Source organism: Scleropages formosus, chromosome 6 (genome assembly GCF_900964775.1).
Source record: "Scleropages formosus chromosome 6, fSclFor1.1, whole genome shotgun sequence".
NCBI lineage: Eukaryota > Metazoa > Chordata > Actinopteri > Osteoglossiformes > Osteoglossidae > Scleropages > Scleropages formosus.
In genome coordinates, this window is record NC_041811.1 from 24,720,800 (window position 1) to 24,743,825 (window position 23,026).

Below are 23,026 nucleotides of genomic sequence, written 5' to 3' on the forward strand. Positions count from 1 at the left end.
TGTGTGTGTGTATTTTCGGAATGTGGTTGACTGCGGGTAACTGAAACCGCTGAAATCAAATCTGCGGATAAGGGGGAACTACTGTACTTTTTTGTTTTATATAAAAAGCCTAAAAATCCAAGTCGCTCTCCAAATATTACAGAATTATTTTTGAAAACTACATAAATTTTTGCGTCTTCACGGGACTGACATGTACGTAACGAGCAGCGTACCGTTTTGCTCTGAAGCATTTGAGGAAATGCACCAGAAGGTTAGCCGAAGAAGAACTCTCCAGCGGGAGCTGCCTCGGGCTCCCGACCACACGGTGCAACGGATACCCTCTGAGCTCTTTCATTCACTATAAGTCCACAAAGAGACAGGGAGGGAAGCTTGAAAGGGCCACACAACACAGGGTTTATGAATGTGAAAGGCCCCAGGAGCTGGCGTCCTAAGCAGTCAAAGGGTTAATAACTGTCAAGCTCCATCAATAGGCCACACAGCGGGTCGGGGGGGCCGGGAATGACCCACCCCGCATCTCCTCACCAGCACTTAAAGTGTTGAGAGAGCCTTAGGGGGGAGGTACACTGACACCGGTCAAGCCACCCATCCTCTGCTAATCAAAGCCTTTTTTCCCCACAATCAGATAACAGAAGGGTTAACTTCGCCTGGGTGGCCTTTGAAAGAACTGGGCTCCTGTGCAAACCCAGCTCTGCATTCCTCCTCTCTGGACTTACCTACATTTGCATCACATTTGTTCATTATTGCCTGCTCAACCCTCGGCAACACACAGTGCAAGTGAAGCACGGTGAGAGAAGGCGACCACAGTACAGGTGGTATCAGCACTAACACATTTACATTTATTCATTTAGCTGATGCTTTTTCCGCCAAAGCAACTTACAACGTTAATCTACCTACAATTACCTACCTGGGTAAATCAAAAATTTGTGGGGTAATTTTTCTGGAGCAATTTAGTGTCGGTACCTCAAGGGTACTACAGCCAGAGGTGAGACTCGAACCTGCAACCCGAGTCCGAACGCAGCACTTCTAACCGCTACGCTACCAGCTGTTCCCCAAGAACAAACCACCACAAAGCTGCTATGATTCAAGGTTCTGCTTAAGTTCTAGAGATGCCCCAGTTCACATGACCTGACAACAGATGGTTTATCGTAAACAAGTCGTCAGCCAATGTAAAACCAACTGCCTGAAAAGCCAGCCGCTCTAATTGTGTTTAGTTACAGCTTGTACTACGTGATAAGAAGTTGCAGAACGCATAATATACGTAACATCTCAGCAGGCTACAATTAATCTACAATCATCTGACAAATGTAGATTAGTTATTTCAAGCACTGAACTATGTTGTGGAACTGGACCCTAATCTGGAAGTGGGAATGAAGGGATGATTAAAGACGTGCCGTCGTCCAATATCTCAAGTGCATTCCCCGGGCCTCTCCCTCCTGTTTGCAACACACACCACCGATCCCATTGTTCAGGCGAATACCACAGTGACAGTTCAAATCTATGACTCAGAGGGAGATGGGAGAAACAGAAGAAAATGTGAAATCTTGTTTTCTTTTTGACCATCCAGAGATGAGCCTCAGCCCTTTACGACAAACTCCATGCGAAAATGTGACAGACTGACCGAATGACCTTTTCTTAGGCGAGCCGCCTAAAGTGACCAGTAGGATTCCAGTTCTTCTATCAGTCCTAAGGGTGGGCAAAGATGGCTGACCTGGCAGCGGCTGAAGATGTCCTCAGGGGTCAGCTGGACGCGGAAATGGCGCAAGACCTGCACGGCCTGATCCCGGGCCTTCTCGGAGCAGTCCAACGCCAGGCAGCGACCCTCGCCTACCTGCGACTTCAGCTGGCGTGGATGGGAGAACACAGAGACTCAGAGGTCACGCACACACACACACACACACACACACACACACACACACACACACACTGCATGTGCTTGCTCTCAGGACTTTCACTTACCCAGTGTCACATGAAACAGACAAACAGACATCCCGTGGGGCGGCAGCAGCTGCAGCGCCTTGTATATCATCTCTCACAAACAGAGCTAGAGTTGCTCGCACACACACCCACAGACTTACCGTATGGTAGGGCTGCCCGCAGGTGAGAATAACACGCCCCTCCGCTCGCGCCAACTAAAGAAAAGAGCCAGACAGCCGCTCAGTCATCTTCAAAGCATCCGCGTTGCTGCCTTTCCTCTAACCGACATGGTCTATGTCCAGAAGAGGAAGTACAGGTGGACTGTAGATGTAATCGCAGGCACTGTACAGACGTGCACAGGCACTGCAGTAACGTGATGATAACTCTGATACAGCCTGTTTTAACGTCACTTATCTCGCAAAGAAAGGTAGACAAAACCTCCAGTGTCTGGAAAATTTTCCACTACAGTAAAGGCTTTTAGCCTATAAGCGGAATTCATCCGAATTCATCCCAGCTGAAGTTGCTTCAATCGGTTTTAGAGTTCACGGAGCACGAAAGGTAGCAGAATATCTGGGACTGGAGGATGGAAGTTCCTCACGTAAGGTAAAGGTGGGAGTAACGTGATGTTTAGATTTCCGGGCAAGGCCGGTCTCCGCACAGCGTGGCGGGGGTCGCACCTCGGCCGCAACTCGGTGGTCGTCGTTGTTCTCCAGCATGAGCACGTCAACCCCCAGCGAGCGCAGATAGCGGCCCAGGCCTTGGAGCATGTTATCACACACCACGCGCAGCTCCTGGGGCACCATCAGCATGGTTTCCTCAGCCTGGGCCAAAGGGGCACTGCTTGCTGGTTGGGAGTCCTCAGAGGTACCCTGTTATGGAAAGGCTTTCTTACTCCAGCAACCAGTCTTGAGGATTGTGTCGGTACAGCTTAAAACGCAATATCTCACTGAATGCGGCTTTGCGCGTGTGATCTGACTGCTAACTGCAGACGGAATATAAAATATAAAAAAACATTCTTACCGCGGGGACTCACAGCAGTAAGAATACACATAGCTGTAGGAAGTGTGACCTGAAGAGAAGCACAGAGAAACAAAATCCCTACAGGCCCCGAAAGACCGGGTTACAAAAACAGCTACGTGACAGAATCGGGCACTTTATGTGCAAGGTTCATCTTCAGATGACCTCAGCTCACAACTTTGCTGCTCCTAAACAACTGTGTTATCCTAAAGACTTGAGGTCAGCAAACCTGCATATCTTCCATTTTCAGGAGCAGAATTCCATGGACCATTAACACGCACAAAGAAAGATAAAGGAGCTGAAGGTTCAGCGAGGCCAAAGAACGTTAAAATGTAACCAATACAAAAGATCGGACATGTGGTAAGTATTACGTCCTCGAAGAGAACTCGGTCTTCGACCAAGAGGATTTTTAACAATCGGCGAACGAGCCAATGTCCAGGGAGGTATTCCACAAGCAGTCCTCAGGCATGCTTTTGTCCTCAAGGCGCAGCAGCGAGCGCGAAGAAGCGGGACAATAAAACGTGTCCAATTAGCTGAGAATTATGGTAAAAATGTACAACTTCGCAACATTACACACTTGATTATGAAAAAAAAAGCATTTACATCAACACGTTCAGGGATGGAAATCTGACTAATGTCTCATGGGAAGTGAAGCCAGATGCTTGGAAGATGACGGTGACCTACTTCACCACGAAACCACAATGCCACAAAGCATGCAGAACTGCAAAGCCCCTTTCTGTCTCTGAGTGATTTGCTAGTGAAAAGCATATTGAATTTAGAAGCCCCGTATTAATGCTGTCCAGACTCAAGTTGAGCAGGCATGGATAAAACGTTAATAGTCTTCGTACATCGCACAAAATTGTGTGCGGCCAAGACTGCTTCTGCCGCCCAACTTTCTCAAGCTGTTTGTTAAACTTTGACAGGCCGAAAAAGAACGCGACCAAAATATTTTCTCATGCAAACCCTTTATTTCGCTTTAAGCACATCTAAGTGACAACAAATTCCTGTGGTAATTTCCATTTTGATATATACGGAGAAAAAGAAAAAACTAACTTGTTCACACCGTTAAAGGTAAACCTTCTTCTATTCCTCGCTTTTGCATCATGGGTCAACAAGTTATATAGCTCTCTGTGTTTACAACAGAATAATGTATTGTCAAAGTTCCTGTGGATGATTTTCACAAGCAAGTAAGTGAGAGAAAGATGCCAAACACGGAGAAGCAAACTATTCACAAAGTGAACGTAATTTAACTGAAATAATCTTTTCCACAAAACTTTGGGTATTAGCCTTTAGGTACAATGATTCATTCGACATTCCATTACGGTTAAGAGATCGCTCCGTGGAATAAAAACAAGTTCCAACATACAACTGAAAGATACTTACTCTTAGCAATTTGAACAACCTAAAAACCTGATCTTTAAAGGAACAAAAATCCTAAAACTTTGTCAATGATAAAATCAAAAGGTCCGTCTTTTCTTGGTTGCTGTTCCATTTTCCACCTTCAGTCATTATATTTATTTTGTTGACACCCTCGTCCAGAAGGAGTTACAGTTTAGACTGTATCGCGTGGTTTCTGGACTGTTTCTTTTGTATAAGAATATGGAAAGTCAAGGTTACCCCATATGGACTGTCAGATTTAAAATTTTCAGACAAGCTGGACTCAAATTTTTTCACCTTGCCAATATTCAGAACATACAGTACTTAATTACTTCAAAGAATTTCATATTCAGAACAGTCGCTAAAGATGCGTTTTATCCAAAATATTTGACATAAATTTCAATTACACACTTGTCGCCGAACCAAAACAGGGTAAATAAGTGACTGAAGGGTACTCGTGGCTATTCCTATCCTACGACTTGAACCGCTGCTTTTCCCACTGCCTCAACCCAGTACCGCAAATGACCTTCTTTCAGCAATTTACCCATTCACGCACAGACAGAACAGGCTTTTAGTCACTTACCACAGAACACCTTGCCTGCGCTGCCTTCTCTTTGGGCTTCTTGTTCTCCTTGCCATTCGTGTTCTGGCTGGAGGGCATGCAGCGAAGGTCAGCTGGCAGGCCGTAGCATGCTGGGTCCTGAGACAGAGTGAGGTACACATCCAGCAGGCAGTATGCGTCAATAGCTGGACGGGGAGGAAGACAAAAGGGGCAATGAGAGTCCAACAGGTTCAGCTTGTAGAGTCTTCACAATATCTTGCAGTTTTTTCACATGCCGACTCTATAATTTACATTAATTTTGCTGACACTTTACTCCAACACAACTTAGTGTTAACTTACTTATTTGGACTAATTCAGAATGAGTACCTGGCTCAAGTGCACTACAGAAGGAAGTGGGATTCAAACCTGGGTCCCTTGGGTCCAAAGGTGCTGCCACTAAGCACAACACAACCTACTACCCATAGCACCCAGGAAGCAGAGAGCAGATGTTGTGTCCTCCTAGGCTCAACATCCCTTCGAGACTGCTTTTTCACTGACCCAGCACATGGCACTGTGAAGGAAAGCTCAGCAACGAGTAGAGGAGAAGCGCTGTATTCACTGGCACTGCTTAGAGCCTTCCTCAGAGGAAGAAAGCCAGTTTTGTTCAACCGTCATGAGGCTCCCAGTTTTAACTGGCGAATGACAACTCAGATTCCGGACCATCATTGGAGCTGTAAAGCCCCTGCGCCCCAGAGCTACACATGATATGTCTCACATTAAAAGCCTCCACTCGGTATGTTTTTTCAGCAAAAAAAGGCATCAGGTTGTACTTGAGGTAGCAACACTGCGATTTAAAATTCACCTCAGCATTTGCAGTAAACGGCTTCGTAAAATACTCAGTTTTAAGGAAGGATGGAATTATGAAAACCTTTGCGTAAAAGCACCTGCTAAGAAAACAAACAAATCTAATAAAAATATGAAAACAGAAACACAAGTGGCAAAAAAAAAAAAAAAAACATTTTGTCAACAGCACAAAAATTTCTAAAAGATCGGAAGAGATACGATGTTTTCCACCCGCACCAAGAGCATGTGTTAGCAGACAATCTGGCAAAAGACGGCTCAATCAAAATGACTGATAACCGGCGATCCCAATATCATCTGTGAGTCAGTCTGTTCAAAGCTGATGGACCCACTGAACTTTTCTACAGCAACATGTTTGCAGGAGCATATTTCAGGCTGTGACTAATATGAGTGCGAGTCAAAGTTTTATTTCCTGCTTCAATTGCACATTCTTTGTTCCTCTGTAAAAGTGGAGGAGTGCAGCATAGCAAATGTGTTCCACAGCGATGGGGATAAAGAAAGAGGCTCAGTGCACAGCGTTGCAGCGACACTGACTATGAGAGAAATTAACACGGTGAGACGGGAAAAGAGCTCCTGTGACGAGCGCTCACCAGCATATCGGAGCTGGCTGTTCCTCAACGGCCTCCTCTCCCAGTTGGACAGCTGCTCCATCTTGTCCAGGGGCTTCCCCAGAACTTGCTGAACCAGGAGGCTCAGCCCCTTCTCAGAAGGGCCCTCGCTAACCTCCACGACCCGCGACTGCTGGCCCCCTCCACCTCGGCAGCTGCGCTGCATCTGTGGGACGCACATATAGCAGGTCAATGCAATGGCCACCTGGAAGGCCACGAAACATCAGGTCCAAGCTGGGGGAATAGCGAGGGACACTCCACACACTTGACATTTGTACAAGTCAAATAGCATGAACTTTAATTATGCATCTTCTCATAAATGTCCCCTACATACTGCAAATACAAGCCCTGCCAAAAAAAACACACAAAACAACGATCCTTACTACAGATTATCACTAAGCGACCTGCTTTGACCTCATCCTGCAAACAAGAGGTTATCGGTTCAAGTCCCGGAAGAGTCTCTGCTCTTGTAGCGTTGAACAAGATGTTCAACCAAAATTAAAACCAATCCAGTGTTTTCTGTGGCTGCTGGGTACGATTGCTGCTACAAGCTGTAACTGTAAAAGCACGAAAGACGTACGAAAAAAAATCCCGGTGTGTCCCAGCACTGAGCAGATGGACACAAATTCACCTGCTTATGAACGTGGAGCAGGTCTAGGATTCCGTCCACTTTCAGAGGCTCATCTCTGAACTCGGGCCATGTGGTGAAGAGGCTCTTCAAGTCAGCTGACATCCCATAACCTAAACAGACATAGACGGCATTTCACCTGTTTGAGCAACTTTAACTCATACCATGAACACATAAACATCATTGTCCTGAAGCTCTTTTGCAGAGTCACAAGTACCGGTTAGCAGTTACTAAGCATAAACACTCTTGTGAATAATTGTTTCCTTTTTATAGCCCCAGAATTGTGCTTGGTCCAGAGTGCTAGAGAGCTTGCTAGCAAGAAAGCCTGATATAAATGTTTGACCTGTTCCTCATATAGCACAGGTTTTAGCATGTGTATATTTATTAGGCATGAAAATAACACACACACACACACACACACACACACACACACACACACACACACACACACAATCTGAACCGCCTGTCCCATACGGGGTCGCGGGGAGCCGGAGCCTAACCCGGTAACAAAGGGCGTAAGGCTGGAGGGAGAGGGGACACACCCAGGACGGGACGCCAGTCCATCGCAAGGCACCCCAAGCAGGACTTGAACCCCAGACCCACCGGAGAGCAGGACCCAGCCCAACCCACCTGCGCCACTGCGCCACCGTGCCCCCCCTACGAAAATAACACACACACACACACACACACACACACACACACACACACACACACACACACACACACACTTTCTGAATCGCTTGTCCCATACGGGGTCGCGGGGAACCGGAGCCTACCCGGCAACACAGGGCATAAGGCCGGAGGGGGAGGGGACACACCCAGGACGGGACGCCAGTCCGTCGCAAGGCACCCCAAGCGGGACTCGAACCCCAGACCCACTGGAGAGCAGGACCCGGTCCAACCCACTGCGCCCCCCCACGAAAATAACAGTAACTCTGTAATCTGTTACCCATTATCATGACTTTTAAAATTAATTCATCTCACAAAAAGCTGACATCAGAACTACTTCTAACCCACACGAGTGTGGTAAGTGGAGCAGAGTGAAATTTAACTCATGGCTTCCAAGGTAAGGGGGCATACGGACATGGTTTACCACTGCCTTATACCACTTGTGTTTTTAGACTGTGGGAGGAAACCTTACAGACTAAGGAGGTATTGAACCCCAGACTGGTAACCGAAGCCCAAGCACTGGGAGGTAATGTCATTATTTTCTGCATCACTGTGCCACTAATATCTAACCTAGAACCCCTTCATTGAAAAAAATTGTCTACACCTTGGATTGGAAGCTCTACAACCATATCACTGCATTTTCAGCAAATCAAGGCAAGCAATAACTTTTACAAGACTAAAGAAAAGGAGGAGTCCCTGTATTTTTTACTTCTTACGTTCAATTCTAATGTAATTTCACTGAAAACTGCAAGAGGACAATTTAGAAGACATGTCTGCATGCTCTGGAGGAAGAGCAATATGTAGCGGGTGTGTAGACTAATGGCACTGAAGCCATCAAGCTGCACTGAAGCGTTCTTGACATGCATGGGGCAGGAATGCTCAGGTACTCTTTAGCCTTTTTGAGTGTTCCTGTATTTTAAAGCTTTTGGAAGAAAATGGGAAAGGACTTCTCAAGATAGGGAACTATGGGGTCACTGTGACCCGCAGTCATGGAGAAATCCTGCCTGAAAGCCCAGGTAGATGAAAGAAATTAAGGGTTCTTGTGTCTTTATCTCTTACACTAACGTACAGTCTAATGAGAATAGTTCAGGAATTTGTTTGCTATGTTAGAAAGCTAAACACAGAGCAGGAAAAAATACTGTTGATAGACTGATTTTTATAGTCAAAATGCATATGCATGGCTGACGATCCACAAATTATTTGCATTTTGTAGCTGGGATGTGGCACTGAGAGGGAAATTACATTAGAGGAACACAGAGGTCTTATCTCATTAATGTAGTGGGGGGAGTGGAACTGGAACGTCAACTCTCCGGTGGTCAAAGGGATTAGAGTCAAGCTGGTGTGCCGTTGTGGTTAGAATTTGTTTTACATTAGATAGAGCCAGTTAATTTTCAAAGACTAACCAGCTCAATGCTGAAATCCCTTCTTAGCTCAGCTCAACTTCACTATGCCCTTCCTACTATCCATAGGTTGGTTCCAATCTAAAAATCAACCACTGAGGCACGCTAACCTTGCTACTAAAAAGGCTGTCCAGGGAAATCACCCAGTAGGCAGAAACCAGACAGAGTCGGGTAACCAATCTGCTCACCTAACTTCAGAATGGTTGGATCCGAAAAGAGTGCTCGGATGGTCTGTACAATTCGAGGATGCTGCCAGAAGTCGGCTGCGCTCAGATCTAGTAGGAAGACCTGGCCAGGCGTTGCCAGCTGGATCAGGGCCACTCGCTGGCAGGTAACTGTGCCGAAAGAGGCTCGCCACTCCATGTCCACCCCGACTAGCGATCCAGACTGCAATGGAGGGTTGAGTCAAGAAAGCGGGCACTTGTAGGAACACGCTGTGTGTGTAAAGTCTTGTTAACCCTATCTCCTAATATCTATCACGTGTACTTTTTCCATTACCAGTGTAAGACTGTGATATTGATGACAATAAAACAGTCAGAGGATTGCTCTGATATAACTCCTGTTCTATCCATGCTTTTTTCCTTACCAATTTTCCAGACATTAGCAAGACTTTGCGCACAAATGACCTGAAGCAGACACACATGCTCACACACATAAACCGTACCTGCAGCACCACCTCTCTGCACAGCTCCAACTCCTCCAATGTTTGCACAAAGTGAACACTTTCCCTGCCCACGGGAAGTTGGTAGTATCGGTCTCGGTCAGACTGAGGGGGCTCCCAGGATTCCCGTGACCGAGAGTCATCTTCCGAGTCTGCTCTGCCATTAAAGGAGATATTATCTTAAACACACACCTCAGAGAACGCATTCCTTAGTAACGGGAAGACAAGTGACAAAGTGACATTCAGGAAAGTGGTGTGAACTTAAGAAGGCTATTAAGAGGAAACAAGCAATGTGGAGTATTGGGGTCGCTTTCCAGGAGGTGTGAAAAGTAGATCCCAATGTGAGCCGATAGAAGGCATCGGTATCAGCGTAGAGGACCGATTTGTAAGCTTGGTAACATCCCACTGGCAAAGCCATTTATGGCTGCTCAATTTGGAGAGTGAAGGGCAACCATTTGCAGAGATTTTACGACCCGGAGGAGGTTGCAGTGAACAAAGGAGGCATTTCAGTGATCAGTTGCTGTGAGCATGAACATGCATCTAGCTGTGTGTGTGTGTTTGTCAGTACTGTCTTACTCAGCTCTGAAAGTACAACTGGAGGGCAGACAATGAGCACAGGCAAATGGCAGAAGACACAAATGGGGCCAGCAACAAGTGGTATAGGGCTTATAGAACTAGGCTGGGCATGACAAGGTCATAAGTTCAAAAGGCAGGGGGTGAAATGCAGGGTAGCCGTGAGAAACGAGCCCAAAGCATAGTAAATACCCAAATGGGTACGACAGCACAGATGTGAGCTATGTACCTTACATTGGTACAGAAAATACGAGTTAACATATTGAAGTGTGCCTACTGGAGCGCAAGTGGTAGTTTCTGCTGCATCTCCCACACCCCATGAGGAAGCCTCTCTTTAGGGACACCATAGCGCAGTGACCACTGGGCAGCGGTCATGAACTGTCGGTACTTCACCAAGAGCCCTATCAACTGGGCCTGCAACTCTGGGCTCTCCGCTACTGTTGCCTGGTTACATGGATAGAGAGAACATAACAGACAAAGAGAATTTGAATATCGCACAGTGTATGTTTGCTCACTTTCTGCAACCAAGACTCCAGACACTGCCGAGTGCTTTGTCTTTAAAAACGGCACACTATTCTTACTTCAGATGATCATACGATGATTCATTTCAGCAAATAACAGTTTCCCTGGGCCAAGGTGGAACAGTACATTTGACGGACAGCATAACATCACAAACAGCATGGAACAAGCAAGGGGGCACAGCCCAGGGGTAGTCAACTGGCAGCTGGGAGATCTGATAAGGCTGTAAATGTGCTTTATGTTCACAATCATGGGAAAGAGGCGCATGTAACTATTAGACTTTATATGGTTGATTCTAAGTCATGTGTTCCAATCCAAAGTAAGTTCTCTTTTCTTCCTTTTTCCAAAGTGTATTTTAAAGTGTTATTTGGTTTACCTGGTTGATTCTTAGTGTAATTTTAGTCTAAGTGCCTTTTAGCGAGGATCACATTTGTACCTGAACATGATCACTCCAGCTTTCCTCTGACATGCCTTTCTGAAAAAGACGAGAGGGTCACGTTACGAAGGAAGCAGCACTTGAGAGAAAACAGGAATGTAAAAAACCAGCCGCACTATACACCACATCATAAACTTTCTTCACCTCCACAAACGTTTTGTGCATGAGATACTTCAAGGAGTCCAGCTTCCTCTTGGTGACAGAATTAGGACACAGTGCTGTAAGAAGAGGGCGATAAAATACAAGGAAGATCTTAGGGATGTTGCCAACGCAGAGCTCAAGCCAAATTACAAGCATCTGCTCAAGAACTCTCATACTGAAGTCTGAAACTGGTTGCGCTCTCTCTGTCACACACATGGATGCGCACACACCTGAATCAAGGCTGAATAGCTGCATTAACCGGAACACCTGTTTGCTGAGCATCTTGGGCTGAAGGCGCTCTACTTGGTGCTGAGAGAAACCCAAATGAGGGTATTGCCTGGAAGACACATAAAGGTAAAGGGCAACACATCTGGCATCCAATGCAAGCACTTACACGCACACATACGTAACGTGTACCCATGTATCAGACATGACTCACAGCTAAAGGCCTGTTTTTTGAGACCCTATCAGGTTTCTTTCCACCACCTATACAAAGACAAACTGCTGCTTTGGGAGACTGACAAAAAACACGCAGCTGAAATGCTGAGGCTATAGGAGACATAAGAAATGAAATGACCGATGAGCTGTGGAGTTCATACCTTTTCAGCTGAAACACGCTGAATTCTGGGCTGCACCACGAGTCCAGGAGCTTTACCAACCACTCCTCCAGGTGGGGGTGTCCGCGAACGTAAGACTCAACCAATGAAAGCTTGTCCTGGAGGATTAGGGGGACACAGATCTGCAAACACATAAACACACACAGGCATGATTCAGAGCGATCACTGATGCAAACATCTGTCAATCACAGCGCAGGACTCCGTTATTATTTCACCCACTGTGCCAGATTCTACATGTCCTTGTCTGACAAAGAATACAGCTCATCTGTTTTATGAACTTAATGAGTAATATGAGAAAAATGTGAATAAATGAAACTCACAATGACACCACAAACTAGTGAAAAAAAACCAACTTGAATTGCAATGGAGGGGACCAAAATACTATTAAAACATTTATTTATTTGGTAGCCAACCTAATCCATGATTGTTTATTATGATGACAGTGAATGGACACTTCTAGCCTTAAACTGGAGTGTCAGATACCTATAAGCCTTCTCCACGCATGAGCTCAACACCGTGCTGCTTTTAGGGTGACTGTATGTTACATTCCCCCACAGACACACACACACACACACACACACACACACACACACACACACACACACACACACAGAAACCGCTTGTCCCAAGCTGGATGGAGGCGAGCCGGAGCATTACCCAGCAACACAGGGCGTAAGGCCGGAGGGGGAGGGGACACACCCTGGAGAGGACGCCAGTCCGTCAGAAGACACCCCAAGCGGGACTCGAACCCCAGACCCACCAGAGAGCAGGACAGAGGTCCAACCCACTGCGCCACCGCACCCCCATTCCTTGCACTTTATAATATTTATTTAAAATTTAAGATAGGAAAACTATGAGATACGAAATATGACAGCCTTACTCTCTCTAACCTTAGAGGGATATCAACCTCAATTATATCTCAAGAAAATGTCCAACAGTACAAAATTAAAACTGTAAGATGCTTTTGGACCAACGCATGATTGCAGCAACAAAACAACAGCAAAATATCAAAAAAGTTGTTTGTCAGAAAACTGCAGTCATTTCAAGACTTCTCACACCCCCTTGCAAAATATGTCAGGCAAGGGAGCAGAAACATATACATATAAGAACAAAGCATTTATCTAGCAAGACCTCACCTTCTCCACATCTAGTTCTGACTGAAGTCCTAGCTTTGTGCTCATCAAGATGGCCTGTTGGGAAGACAGAGACAGCAGAGAGGCAATTTAGAACCCTCTCCTTACTAACATACATACATTAAGGTCTAAACATTACTCATTTAACTTCAGTCTCTTGAAACAATCCACAGTATAGCAACAGCAACAAGCACTCGATATTTCATGTTTATTTCCCAGCTTTTCTAAATATTGTTCCACCTTGTAGTTGTCTGATCAGTGGAAAAACTAGTTCAGGAAGCAAAATATGACTTGTGAAAAAACAACTAAAATCATTGGACAACAGAAAGTACACACACAAAGATAAGTCAAAACTAACTCTTGGAAATGTACACGTTGAACCGAAAAAAAAAAATACTTCTCTCTCCAGGCACACTTCACTTCCATGCCCCTGATCTCATAGCTAGACTTCTTTTACTCTCCATTAGTTAAATTCACCTTCAGTCCGGTGCCTACCTCTTTGTATAAACCAGATGTCTGGAGTTTGTCCACGTGTGCCAACAGCAGGCCTCGATCCACGCAGCCTAGTTGGTAGACGTCCAAAAGCAGGTCCACAAAGCTGGGCTGGGCTTCAGCGAGGAGGTTCAAGGCCCGCAGCTGCAGATTGCTCACCTGCTCATCTGGTTGCTCCTTTAAAGAGATATGGGGATGGTCCTGCAGCCATCGCGCAAACTCAGCCAGGATACATTGGCCCAAGGAGTTGGTCTTGCCCCTCGTTGCTGCCGGGCAACCTTCCAGCAGGCACAGCAGGCCACTCAGTGGCTCCTGCAGACCAGAGAAGCCCAGGCGAGCTTCTGTACGCAGCTAGGAGAGCAGACACTGGACTTGACTCAACCAAACACAACACTTAGACATAAGCTGGAAAATCGGAAACTGTTAGGACTGCAATGGTTGCACTTGGAAATGAACCGAAAAAGAAAGCCTGAATCTCACCTCAGCAAGTTCCCTCTTTGCCCACAGCTCACAGAGATGATCGCACAGTTTGACAGGGTCAACACCTGGGGAACAGGCAAAAAGTTCTTACTTACCAACCTGTCATCATTTGTGACATGGGTGTTAAAGTCTTTTACTACTGTAATTAGTTTCATTCACAATTTTCTCACTGCAGGTAGAAGAGAGAAAGCAAAGAGGAGCTCCTGTGGGAGCCAGTTAATGTTACTTACACATTTGGTGAACAACTGTCACATCCCCCAAACTATTGATTAATTATGTGATCATGATGATTACAATAGCCAACAATGATATGATACTGATATGTGCCAACAGTTAGTCAATGGCTAGGCCATTTAGTCTAATGACACATTGTTATCTCAGATTCAGTCTCCTTTGTCCTTGCAGAACATCCCTCTGAATAAATGGACAGTATTATAACCTCACCGCTCCTTGTTTTGTTGCTTTCGAGAAACATGAACTCAAAAGATCTGGTCTTTTCCAGAGGTCCTCAGCAGAAGGCATCAACAGTTATTGAACTTGACGGACTCAACGTAGGTGAGCCGAAAGCGTCAAGAGCAGAAGCTCCAGTCAGGAGGTGCCAAGGTGAGGGGTGTGGGTGGTGGTACAGATAGTGTTTGAGTCACTTTGCCTTGGGGAGTGGTGTAAACTCAGCACAGTCTGACACAACTGAGAAAGAGGAGCGACAACAAGAGGTGTTTTGGGATAAAAGGAAAATTAAGAGATGGTATAATGAAGAAAACACTTTCCCTACAGCAGAGCCGCAAGCTCCAGCTTTTCATTTGGTGCAAGCAGCGCGATTAGTTTACCCCCCACCCTCCCTCTCGCTCTCTCCCAAGCCCAGCTTTCCTGTTCCTGTTCCCCTCTCCCTGCCGGTCTGTGTTTGTCTCGGATTTCCCCAGGAAAAGGCAGCCTGGCGGTCACGGTGTAAAAATCCAACTTTCCTGATGGACAGCCTGGGAAAGGAGGGTAGAGGGCCACTTTCCCCACGCTTGCCCACAAAGGACACAAGAGTGTGATGAAGCGCCCGGACATTTGCACGGCAGTCCTCCCAAAATGACTCCCCCCAGTGAGGAGGAAAGAAAGATGGATGGACGCTGGAGAACAGTGAATAGGGTGAGAGTTTGTGAATATAAAGGGAATTTTAAGTGAGTTGAAGGGCCATCATGAAGGAGGGCCTTGGTAGAGATAAGCATAACTCTGGTCTCCACCCAGGATGACAGGTGACACATGATGAGATTTTTAAAATTATTTGGTCAATATATGCACCATGTGTACAAGCTCCAAGAACCACAACAATACTGATTTTGAATTAACTCGAACTAGAAATAAAGAAGTAGAAAGTCCAGTCACTACATTTAAACATAACTTTATATCCTGTTTCAGGGTATAACAGTCCTGTAAAGATCTACAAATGCCCCGAAGGGCAGGAAACTATATCACAGGTTCATTTTCGAAGAGGTCACAAAAAGACCTCAGACAGAAGCAGCGAGTGCCTGCCGATGTCTCAACGGGAGAATGGAAGCAACTCGGACTCCTCAAACAGGACACACATCGACATCTCCCGCCACCAGGCCCTAACCTCCACTACTGGTCTGATCACACAGGTCACAGTCAGACAAGCTGGCCACCGCATGTATGGGAAAGTAATCATGGGTAAAAGAACTAGGTTTATACCTATGACTCTTCTGTTGCACAGCTGTGTGTCAGTGAAATGGATCCCAAGCCACTGCCGACTCCGCATAACTCAAAACCGATGGTGACATGCTTGAGTCAGGTGTCTGGAGGGAAGGCCAAGGCAAACAGAGGCAAAGAGTGGCATGTTTTGTTGGGCTTGACTCACCTTCAGCTTGAGAAATGTCACACATTCCACCACTTTGATCCTGCACCCGCCAATGAGAATATCGATCTGCCCTGTGGAAGAGGTGGTTGATTAAGAATGAGGAAAACAATGCACCGGAGCATCTAGAGGGACATGCATGCTTTTACTACCCAACAGCCATAGCGCACGTTCTTAGGGTTGAGCGCCTTTGAAAGAATTCCACAAAGTTCGTTCCCGTGAGCATTTTCCTTTTGCAGCTACCCTAACTAGTTCTAAGAGAAGGACAGACCGATGCATGAACACACACAAAACTGTCATTTTGGTATAAAGTTTTGGTACGGTTCCTTTAAAAGTTACGACGTTCCGGGTATCACATTGCAACGATTTCCTGCCACCATGTATTGTATTGTTAGAAGGTGTACCTGCGTCAGTAAGTAAAACAGCATCCTTTGATAACATCGAGGATTATTAATAGAAAATAAATAGCGAGATTACAATGTAATCTAATTTCAGAGAGCCCAGCACAAAGAATAGTTAAAAAAATAAATTATTAAAAATACGATTGGGTAACAACAACAACAAACAGAGTTGGCCATCGGCAGCTGCTCAGGATGTCCTGCTGATTATAATGCGTTTTAGAGCATGTTACATGAACAACAGAAAAAAAAAAAATCCTGCAAAATTTGCATATTTTGCTTCTATTAAAACACGATTGCCCTTTTCGCATAGAGGCGGCCCAACTTTAAGTCTTCAATTCTCTTTCTTACAAAATATACAGTACATAGCAAGTTACTTAGACTACACATTCAAACCTTCTTTCTAAACTCACGGTTTTGTTCAGTGGGCAGTCACTGAGCTGTTTATGTGCATGTTTACTTGGACTGATCAGGCTTCATAAATTGTGTCCTTTACAGCTGTCCTCTTCGAGCATCTTCAGACACCACCAAGCTCATTGACAGAAGCTGAGAAGTGCTCAACGGGCCGAGTCTCAAAGTGTATTTGACATCAGGATTCAGTCATAAATTGTGGAGATGTGTGAAAAAAACACTCGCCCGTGATGGTGTGGGAGAGAAAAGAAAAACCCTGGGAATAAGAAACGAAGAAGGAGTAAACAGAAACTTAAAACGAATAAAACGAATTCCTTCATAGGCCATAACACGGCTGAGCCGAGCATGTGGTGTAGCAGCGCCGGAGGTGTCAAGGCTCACACACCCTCCTCGGGCCCCCAGCTCACACACGCACACACACACACACGCACACACACACACCCTCCCTGTGGGAACAGCAGCCCAAGACGAGGCAGTCCGCCAGCTGGCCAGACGACACGTTTCTGAGGCTGAGGATGTTTTTTTAGGTCTGGAGTCTAGGGCTGTTTCTCTCTCTCACTCACTGCAACCCCAATGGGAGGCCCTTGGCTCTGGGCTCCGAAGTTTACAGCTATCGCATGGTGCCGAACTCTTCTCTACACACTACCGCCACCCAGTGAGGACATGGAAGCGCCACAGGCCTCAACGGATGGAGACACAACCGTACCCAAAACAAAAATGAATGTTCAACTGGTACCATTGTGCTTCTTTCCAGTAAATAAATACTTTTTTGTCATTTAACATTGTTCTTTAATTACTCCAAAACAGCCAGTCTAGACGGATAGACTTTTGGGGCCGAAGAGAACAGTTCCAGAAATTGATAAATGTGACGATATAAGTCAAGATAGTAAAGTGTTAAATCAATGCGTTTGGTGAATAATAGTGGGGGGGGGGGGGGGTTAGAATAAATACTAAACACTGTTGCTGAGCAAACGTGTTTTCTGTGGTTACTCAGTATAAATCTACATGTATAAAAAGCAGACATCAGTTCTATAAATGTGTATTTTGATTTTTGAATAAATAACCTTAACTTTTTACATTCGGACAGTTGTTTTGGTGAGATGATGTGTGTTAAAACTGTAACACTGATGATGTCCAAGGTCTCATATTAAAATCACAGACAAGTATCTCAGAGGGACTATTATACAATGTGCATAATGTGGTAATAAAATCATCCCAACATGTTAATCCAACCTATCTGAATCTACTCAAAGGCAATATGCAACAAATACAAGAATTTCTAACTTGTTCCAGAAGCAACTGTGCAAAACGTAAAATTGTCTGAAGTTTTCTTGCTTTTTGCTGCATGTGATCTTCCAAAAACAGATGTTAACCATGTAGAGCTTACTAATGTTATGTCCTGATAAACTCAGAACGTGGGTGTACAAAACAGCAATGTCTTCAGCTACAAAATGAAAGTGTCCACGTGTTTTATCTGTGAGGTTTTAACCTTTGGAGGTATGACTTATGTCCAAAATATATCATTCTACAATGGTGACATTCCATCAGCAACACTTCTGGAGAGAACACTGTGAATGTATAAATCAGCCTCCATGTACCCCTTTACAGTTACTTCTGCCCATTACACTGATCTACTACACAAATAAAACTGTAGTGTTTCTGATATGGCTCTTTGTATGTTGCTGAAAATACTTTTCTCTCCCCCTGAGGTTTATGTCAATTTAAAGAAAAAAACCTTTTAAATTATTAAATGTGGATTACTTAGATCGCTACAGCTACTCTTTATGCAGTTATTTGGAAACTAACTGACCATACCTTCAAACCTGAACAAAATTCTCCATGTTCCTCAACAATATACATTGTCATCAGTATCCACCTACATTTATATTCATTCATTTAGCAGATGCTTTTCTCCAAAGCAATGTACATCTCAGAAAAAAATACAACAGAAGGAGAGATTTGGATACAGAGATGTGATTTTACAGTACAATCCCATATGAACCAGTATACATCACACGAGTAGCTGCATAAAGGTTTATTATACAACTTCTCATGAAAATTGATTAAACTATTATCCAGTTCAAAAATGTAATGAAAATTAGTAAAATAAGTCATTTCTTACAATTCACTTAACTTTCTACTCATGCAAATATGTAAATTGTTCATGTACATGATTTCTTTCAAACACAGTTCATTTGACATTTTCAAATCATGACACAAAATTAAGTGCCTGAACTATGAAGTGACTAAGGAGTGACAAGCGTAGCAGGATAATTACAAAAAAAAAAAAAAACATATCAACTAAAAGGTAAGCACAGATCAACTGAGAACATAAGTGTAATTGTAATGTTATCGTTTAAGATGATAATGATATATTACGAAATCTCAAGGCTGTTTGGAACACTAGACTTTGCTGTACATACAGTCAACTTCTGTCTATTAAATGTGAAAATGAAATATGGGAATGTAACCTTCCCTTTTATACTGACATTCCCAAAAATCCCTTTGCAAGGTGAATTTTTAGAAAGAAAAGACATTACCATTAGTTTCAATGGTAAAAATTATGTATTCCTGAGCCCCAGAAGTGAAATGCATTTATGCTAAAACAATCACTAAATCCCATTCAACCTAATGCAATTACTTTAACAGTTAACATCAGTAATCATTATATCACATAAGAAGGCAGTTCTCTTCATTTCTGCATACCTACGCTCATTCTTAGCTTTTGTAGCTATTTCAATAGTCACCATAATCATAGAAAGGACTTAAAAGCCATGGCCAAGTCAAGCTCAAAAGTCACAAGATGGAAATACAGTTTTGTTGATGAACACTTTTAAAAACTGCACTGGAATAATTACCCAATGTATTACCGTCTTGTTTGTAATAATATTAAACACATTTCAACTTTGCTGCACATTTAATATATTAATGATATAGACAAAAAGAAAAACGTTGGTTTGCAACTGATATGTAATTGCAGATAACCCAAATACAGATAAAAAAAACCCTGTTTTTACTTTTACTCATAAGTAAAAGAACCTTCCAATTAACAGTAATAATTAGTTATGGGGGTGGCTTGGATGGATTGAAAAGAGACTTTCAAAAAGTGTAGATAATTCAAGGGTAGATTCATGATATAGGCAAAAAAAACTGGTTTACAATTGATATGCAATTGCAGATAACCCAAATACAGTTTAAAAAAAAAAAAAAAAGTTTTTACTTCTACTAAGTAAAAGATCCTTCCAATTAACAGTAATAATTGGTAGCTATGTGGGTGGCTTGGATGGATTGAGTAGAGGCTTCCAGAAGGTGTAGATAATTCAAGGGTAGATTCATGATATAAGCAAAAAAAAAAAAAAAAAAAAAACTGGTTTACAATTGATATGCAATTGCAGATAACCCAAATACAGATTAAAAAAAAAAAGTTTTTACTTCTACTCATAAGTAAAAGATCCTTCCAATTAACAGTAATAATTGGTAGCTATGTGGGTGGCTTGGATGGATTGAGCAGAGGCTTCCAGAAGGTGTAGATAATTGAAGGATAAATTTACGATATAGACAAAAACACTCACTGGTTTACAACTGATATGTAATCGTAGATAACCCAAATATAGATTTGTTTTAAAAAAAACTGCTTTTACTTTTACTCATACGTAAAAGAACCTTCCAATAAACAGTAAACATAGTTATGCGGGTGGCAGTTGGATGCAGCGAACAGAGGCTTCCAGAAGGTGCAGATAACTCAAGGATCTGTGTTTTTCTGACAAAGGCCCAGGTCTTAATGACAGGCACAGACGGCTTTGGCTTCCTCCTGTCCCGAGGCGTGATGCCGAGCGCCTTTGTCATTCTAATGGCCTCCAATAGGAGAACAATGGAGGCATGTGCCCGGCCTCGGCTCGCACGCGCATCGGGACGCCACGTCGCTCGCGCGCAGCAGCTTGTGAGTCGACACACACACACAGGCGTCGCGTTAAAATGGCTCGTTAACAATGGCCGCACGCTTCGCTTAAATCATAGATATTACATTCCTAAGTGCTTAAAAAAAGCAAACTGGCGGTGACTTCTAAAAAAAAAAAAAAAAAAAAAAAAGAAAAAAAGAAAAAAAAAAACTTCACTACACAACCGCAGTTGAACGAACACGTTTTCTAAGACGAGCGTGGACGTTTTACGTCAGTCGAATCAACACTAACATGTTCATAACCTGCTTCTAAAAGTACAGAATTCGAGGAGCAAGAAGTGTGAAGGAAATAGTGGCCGACTTGTTTTTTCGAGAGAACTGTCTCGTTATTTTAATAAATCTGCTTTCGTCTCGTCAGTGTCGGAATGTAACACACCGCTTTTACTCTAGTTCCATTAACCGTTCATTTGTAGGTGTATTCCTTAATCGATTTATGAGTAGACTTTACAAAATTGTCTTTAGTGCACTTGCAACATTAAGATGTGGGCAAAACTTCTTGAGCAGCTGTTGGGCACCATGCACTTAAACAAGCTGCTCGGTGAAACTACTGTTGTTCAACAACAATAACCCGCTGCCTCCCTGACCTTTTCAGTATTTTACCCATTTCAGACTTTTTTCACTACAGCTGTTCGGGAGAAATGAAGCCATAGCTACTACAGAGTAGTAGTAGGGCCTGAACCAGCATTCTTCGGGTTACATGTCCATGTCCTTAACCGCAACGCTACCTGGTGGCCGCCTTAAGTACTTCACCCGTTTTTTTTTTTTTTTTTTTTTTTTTTTCGACGTCATGACAATGAACTGAAATTGAAAGGGAAAAGACAGACGCAAAATAAAGTGCTGTGTACCACGAAGCGCAATGGCACATGGCTATGTTGTTTAACATCCTCGAGCGGTCACTCTGAAGTTAAGACTGTACAGCGTTTTTGGACCCTGTGCTTTCAACGCCGTAGCCGTGCAACGTTGCGGACTTTGTCACGTGTTACAAATCGCCCTTAGGACTTGGCTATTTAGTGGCTTGGCCCTGTGACGTCATCGCGTCCTTACCATATGTTATAACAAAGTCGTCATCTTAATGCGAGTCGCTCACGGCTTATTGTCCACTAGGCATTACGCGCAAGAAAACGACAATAATGATTTAATACAGCGGCGGCAGCACACGAGTTAGCAAACTAAAAAGAACAACAACAGGGCTACCTGTCTGGCTACTAGCAGCTAACTCGACAGCTAGTTTCCCCATAACATATAAAGTACATAACTATTTTATATTATAATGGCAAACATTTTTCGTGAATGTCATAGTAGTAAGAGATATACTCACACTGGCCTTTTATTGACAGAGGAGGTATGCGGACTGCACTCTGTGCGAGGACTTGTGCGCTTCCGTTTCATAAAGACGGAACTTTAAAAGCAGGTTGCAGTTTCCTGGGGACATTTTCAGAGGTACAATTCTCGTGTCCTGCTGCTTTGCAGTCCGGGTTGACTAGGGTTTTTTTTTTTTTAAAATTGTTTGCGTAAACATTGTATGTAAACAGACTTACTGAATAGTTACAAAGTGTAGCAAAAACGTAACTACAACAAGTAAAAAAGGGGAGATACACAGACAGAAAAATAAGGACGAATGAACAGATGAAGGATATTGTCCCAAAAAAAAAAAAAATTTTAAGATGTTTTAATCATCATGCCATGGCCTTCTGGTTACAAGAGATTTTTGGAGAGAAGAAACTGTCGACTAGGACAGAATCCAGAATAAAACCACTGCTGCAGCAGATGATTTTCTGGTTTAAAGAAAACACTAAACTCACCAATTAAAGACAAAAAAAATAAGGTATTCACTCAATTGACTTTATTCAAGCACTGTTCTGCTTACCCAGGTGCTAAGGAATTACATTTACCTTAAGCAGAATTCTGGAGACACCACTTTTCAGCCAGCCCCTCTTTTCCAACCGTTCAAGCACAGTCACAAATGACTAACAGTGAAGCAAAGGGCCATTTTAAAATGTTAATTAGAGATTATGCTTTCAGTTTGGTAGATTAAGTGCAATGGAGGAGCTGACAAGGATCTTGAGTTCAGTCTCCATTGTTAGCTATATCACTAATTTGTATTTAGTTGATACCTTTTCTCTGAAACAAGATGTGATTGCTTACTCTTTTCCACAGCAAGGTATTTATACTGGAGACATTCAGAGTAACTGCAGTTCTCAAGGATGCTATAGTAGTGGAGTGAAATGAATTTAACCTTTTGCTCATCACCCCTAACTGAAATGCTACCTGCTGTCACACAGCCTTTGATTTGTAACATGCATCCATTCAATTTCTTTTTTATTGCTTTTACAA

At 43.7% G+C, this 23,026-nt stretch overlaps 1 protein-coding gene across 5 annotated transcripts in view; it reads right to left on the reverse strand.

The window, feature by feature from the left end:
• The window catches only part of exd3 (exonuclease 3'-5' domain containing 3), a 39,571-nt gene extending 17,490 nt beyond the window's left edge, over positions 1 to 22,081 (reverse strand). For 4 of the 5 annotated variants that reach the window (XM_018753819.1, XM_018753856.2, XM_018753848.2 and 1 more), the window contains exons 1-18: positions 22,011 to 22,081; positions 15,929 to 15,999; positions 14,068 to 14,132; positions 13,591 to 13,938; positions 13,099 to 13,152; positions 11,945 to 12,084; positions 11,576 to 11,682; positions 11,349 to 11,422; positions 11,205 to 11,243; positions 10,527 to 10,693; positions 9,680 to 9,833; positions 9,204 to 9,402; positions 6,950 to 7,059; positions 6,301 to 6,484; positions 4,892 to 5,055; positions 2,592 to 2,783; positions 2,076 to 2,129; positions 1,709 to 1,840 (exon numbers count right to left, since the gene is read on the reverse strand). In XM_018753819.1, the coding sequence (XP_018609335.1) occupies positions 1,709 to 1,840; positions 2,076 to 2,129; positions 2,592 to 2,783; positions 4,892 to 5,055; positions 6,301 to 6,484; positions 6,950 to 7,059; positions 9,204 to 9,402; positions 9,680 to 9,833; positions 10,527 to 10,693; positions 11,205 to 11,243; positions 11,349 to 11,422; positions 11,576 to 11,682; positions 11,945 to 12,084; positions 13,099 to 13,152; positions 13,591 to 13,938; positions 14,068 to 14,132; positions 15,929 to 15,999; positions 22,011 to 22,081 (2,325 nt within the window). The remainder of the gene's footprint in view (positions 1 to 1,708; positions 1,841 to 2,075; positions 2,130 to 2,591; positions 2,784 to 4,891; positions 5,056 to 6,300; positions 6,485 to 6,949; positions 7,060 to 9,203; positions 9,403 to 9,679; positions 9,834 to 10,526; positions 10,694 to 11,204; positions 11,244 to 11,348; positions 11,423 to 11,575; positions 11,683 to 11,944; positions 12,085 to 13,098; positions 13,153 to 13,590; positions 13,939 to 14,067; positions 14,133 to 15,928; positions 16,000 to 22,010) is intronic. The other variant, XM_018753828.1, reaches the window with a different exon arrangement.
• Between the last annotated feature and the right edge of the window lie 945 nt (positions 22,082 to 23,026).